Source organism: Pteropus vampyrus, unplaced genomic scaffold (genome assembly GCF_000151845.1).
Source record: "Pteropus vampyrus isolate Shadow unplaced genomic scaffold, Pvam_2.0 Scaffold505, whole genome shotgun sequence".
NCBI classification, from domain to species: Eukaryota; Metazoa; Chordata; class Mammalia; order Chiroptera; family Pteropodidae; genus Pteropus; species Pteropus vampyrus.
The window spans coordinates 837261-839545 of NW_011889286.1; the positions used below are offsets into that span (position 1 = coordinate 837261).

Sequence of the window (2285 nt, forward strand, 5' to 3'; positions counted from 1 at the left end):
ATGGCAAGCATGGCTGCAGTTCTGACCTGGGCTCTGGCTCTCCTTTCAGGTGGGTCTTCAATTTGGAAGTGAGGGTGCAGGCTGGATTGCGAGGCCCATCCACCTTCGGGGAGGAACGCAGCCCCTAATCACCCATCCCTCTCCACAGCATTTTCAATCTCCCAGGCACAGAAAGGCTTATGGGACGACTTCAGCCAGAGCAGTGGGGACAAAGTCAGGGTGGAGCAGACCCAGCAGCAGAAGCTGGCACAGGAGCCCACGTGAGTGGCCCGGGCAAGGGGTGCAGGGGAAGGGAAGAGACAGCCCGGCAGTGGGATGATGCGCTGCCTCCGATTCCTCTGTCCCTCTCACTGGGACAGAGGGACAGAACAGTGCTAGTTCTGCCCTTTGTCCTGGTCTTCCTGGACTGTTCCGCGCCCTCTGCCGGCAGCAGCCCCCGCCTTGGCCTCGCCATAGCTGCCTTCCCCTTACCCACTGAGGAGTAAGACCTGAGATGACCCCACCGCGGCTCCCAGAATGAAAGGATCGTGTGAGAGTCCACGTGCATCTGTGATTCCGTGGACAGTGTCGATCTGGATTTGCATACGCTATGTGTTTGTACTTCCCATATGAGGAAGTGCAGTTGGCCTGAGGCTAGGACTAGAGTCCCTACATCCTTGGTTTCCCCAGAGAATCAGTGAGCGATGTCTCGAGGTCAAAGCAGATGATGGGCGCTAGCATTCTGACGAACTGGAGATCTGTTCACCTCCCCAGGAACCCGAAAGACAGCTTTGAACAAGACTTCAAACATATGGACAGGTTCTTGGAAAAGCTGGGCTCTCTGAGTGAGCAGGGAAGAGAGCCTCCCAGACTCCTACAAGACCAGGTGGGCATGCGGCAGCAGCTGCAAGAGGAGCTGGAGGAGGTGAGGGCGCGCCTGGAGCCCTACAGGGCGGAAGTGCACGAGCGCGTGGGTTGGAACCTGGAGGGGCTGCGGCGGCAGCTGATGCCCTACACCACGGACCTGATGGAACAGGTGGCCCTGCGCGTACAGGAGCTGCAGGAGCAGTTGCGCTTAGTTGGAGAGGACACCAAGGCCCAGGTGCTGGGAGGCGTGGACGAGGCGCGGGGCTTGCTGCAGCAACTGCAGAAACGCGTAGCGCACCACGCCGGCCGTATGAAGGCGTTGTTCCACCCTTACGCCGCGCGCCTGGTGACCGGCATCCGGCACCACGTGCAGGAGCTGCACCGCAGCGTGGCGCCGCACGCTGCAGCCAGCCCCGCGCGCCTCAGCCGCTGCGTGCAAGTGCTCTCACGCAAGCTCACGCTCAAGGCCAAGGCCCTGCATGCGAGCATCCAGCAGAACCTAGACCAGCTGCGCGAAGGGCTCAGCGCCTTTGCCCGCGCGGGCACGGACGGCGCGGAGGAAAGGGCCGACCCGGACCCCCACGTCCTGTCCCAGGAGGTGCGCCAGCGACTCCAGGCTTTCCGCCACGACGCCTTCCTGCAGATTGCGTCTTTCACCCGCGCCATCGACCAGGAGACCGAGGAGATCCAGTTGCAGCTGGCACCGCCCCCTCCAGGCCACAGCGCCTTTGCCCCAGAGTTCCTCCAAGAGGAGAGCAGTAAGGTCCGGAGCAAACTGCAGGCCCGTCTTGATGACCTATGGGAAGACATAAACTACAGCCTTCATGACCATGACCATGACCATGACCTTGGCCATCTGGAGGAGCCCTGAGGGTCTATATGCCCAGGCCCACTTCCCAGCTATTTGTCTGGGGAGGCCAGGACCCGATCCCCTAACATGGCTCAGTCCTTGACAACGGCCTATTGGGCAGGGGGTGGAGGTTCTCGCACAGGATAGCTGAGGCCACCGAAGAGGCTGTTGTCCACTGCATATCCAGCCTCCTGCGATTCCCCAATCTGGATTCATTACACTTACCAGGCTTTGCAAACCCCCGCTTCCCGGGCTCATTTGGGAATCCTCATGGGTTGCTCCATTTCAGGATGATGGGAGTGGGAAGGGAGAGAGGCATTTTATGAGCAGGTAGTTGAGTGCAAGCCTGTTGTCATGGTGCTGGAAGCCTGTGCTTCTTCATGCCAGGGCCTGACTCTGATCACTTTTGGCCCTCTGATGGCTACTGCTATAGCAAGTCCACAGAGAGGAGCTCTTTCCTCCCCAGGGATGCCATGACGGCTTCTGTTGGGGAAAGAGAAAGGAGAAAGGAAGAAAATATGAGGAGAGCATGTGATGGGGTGTGTGTGTGTGTGTGTGTGTGTGTGTGTGTCCCTGCTGGCTCTGATGC

At 59.7% G+C, this 2285-nt stretch overlaps 1 protein-coding gene across 1 annotated transcript; it reads left to right on the forward strand.

Annotated features, from left to right (window-relative positions):
- APOA5 (apolipoprotein A5) lies at positions 1–1717 on the forward strand. Its single transcript, XM_011383198.1, has 3 exons — positions 1–49; positions 149–260; positions 754–1717. Exons 1-3 carry the CDS (start codon positions 1–3, stop codon positions 1715–1717), a joined length of 1125 nt encoding a protein of 374 aa, XP_011381500.1.
- The last annotated feature ends 568 nt before the right edge of the window (positions 1718–2285 follow it).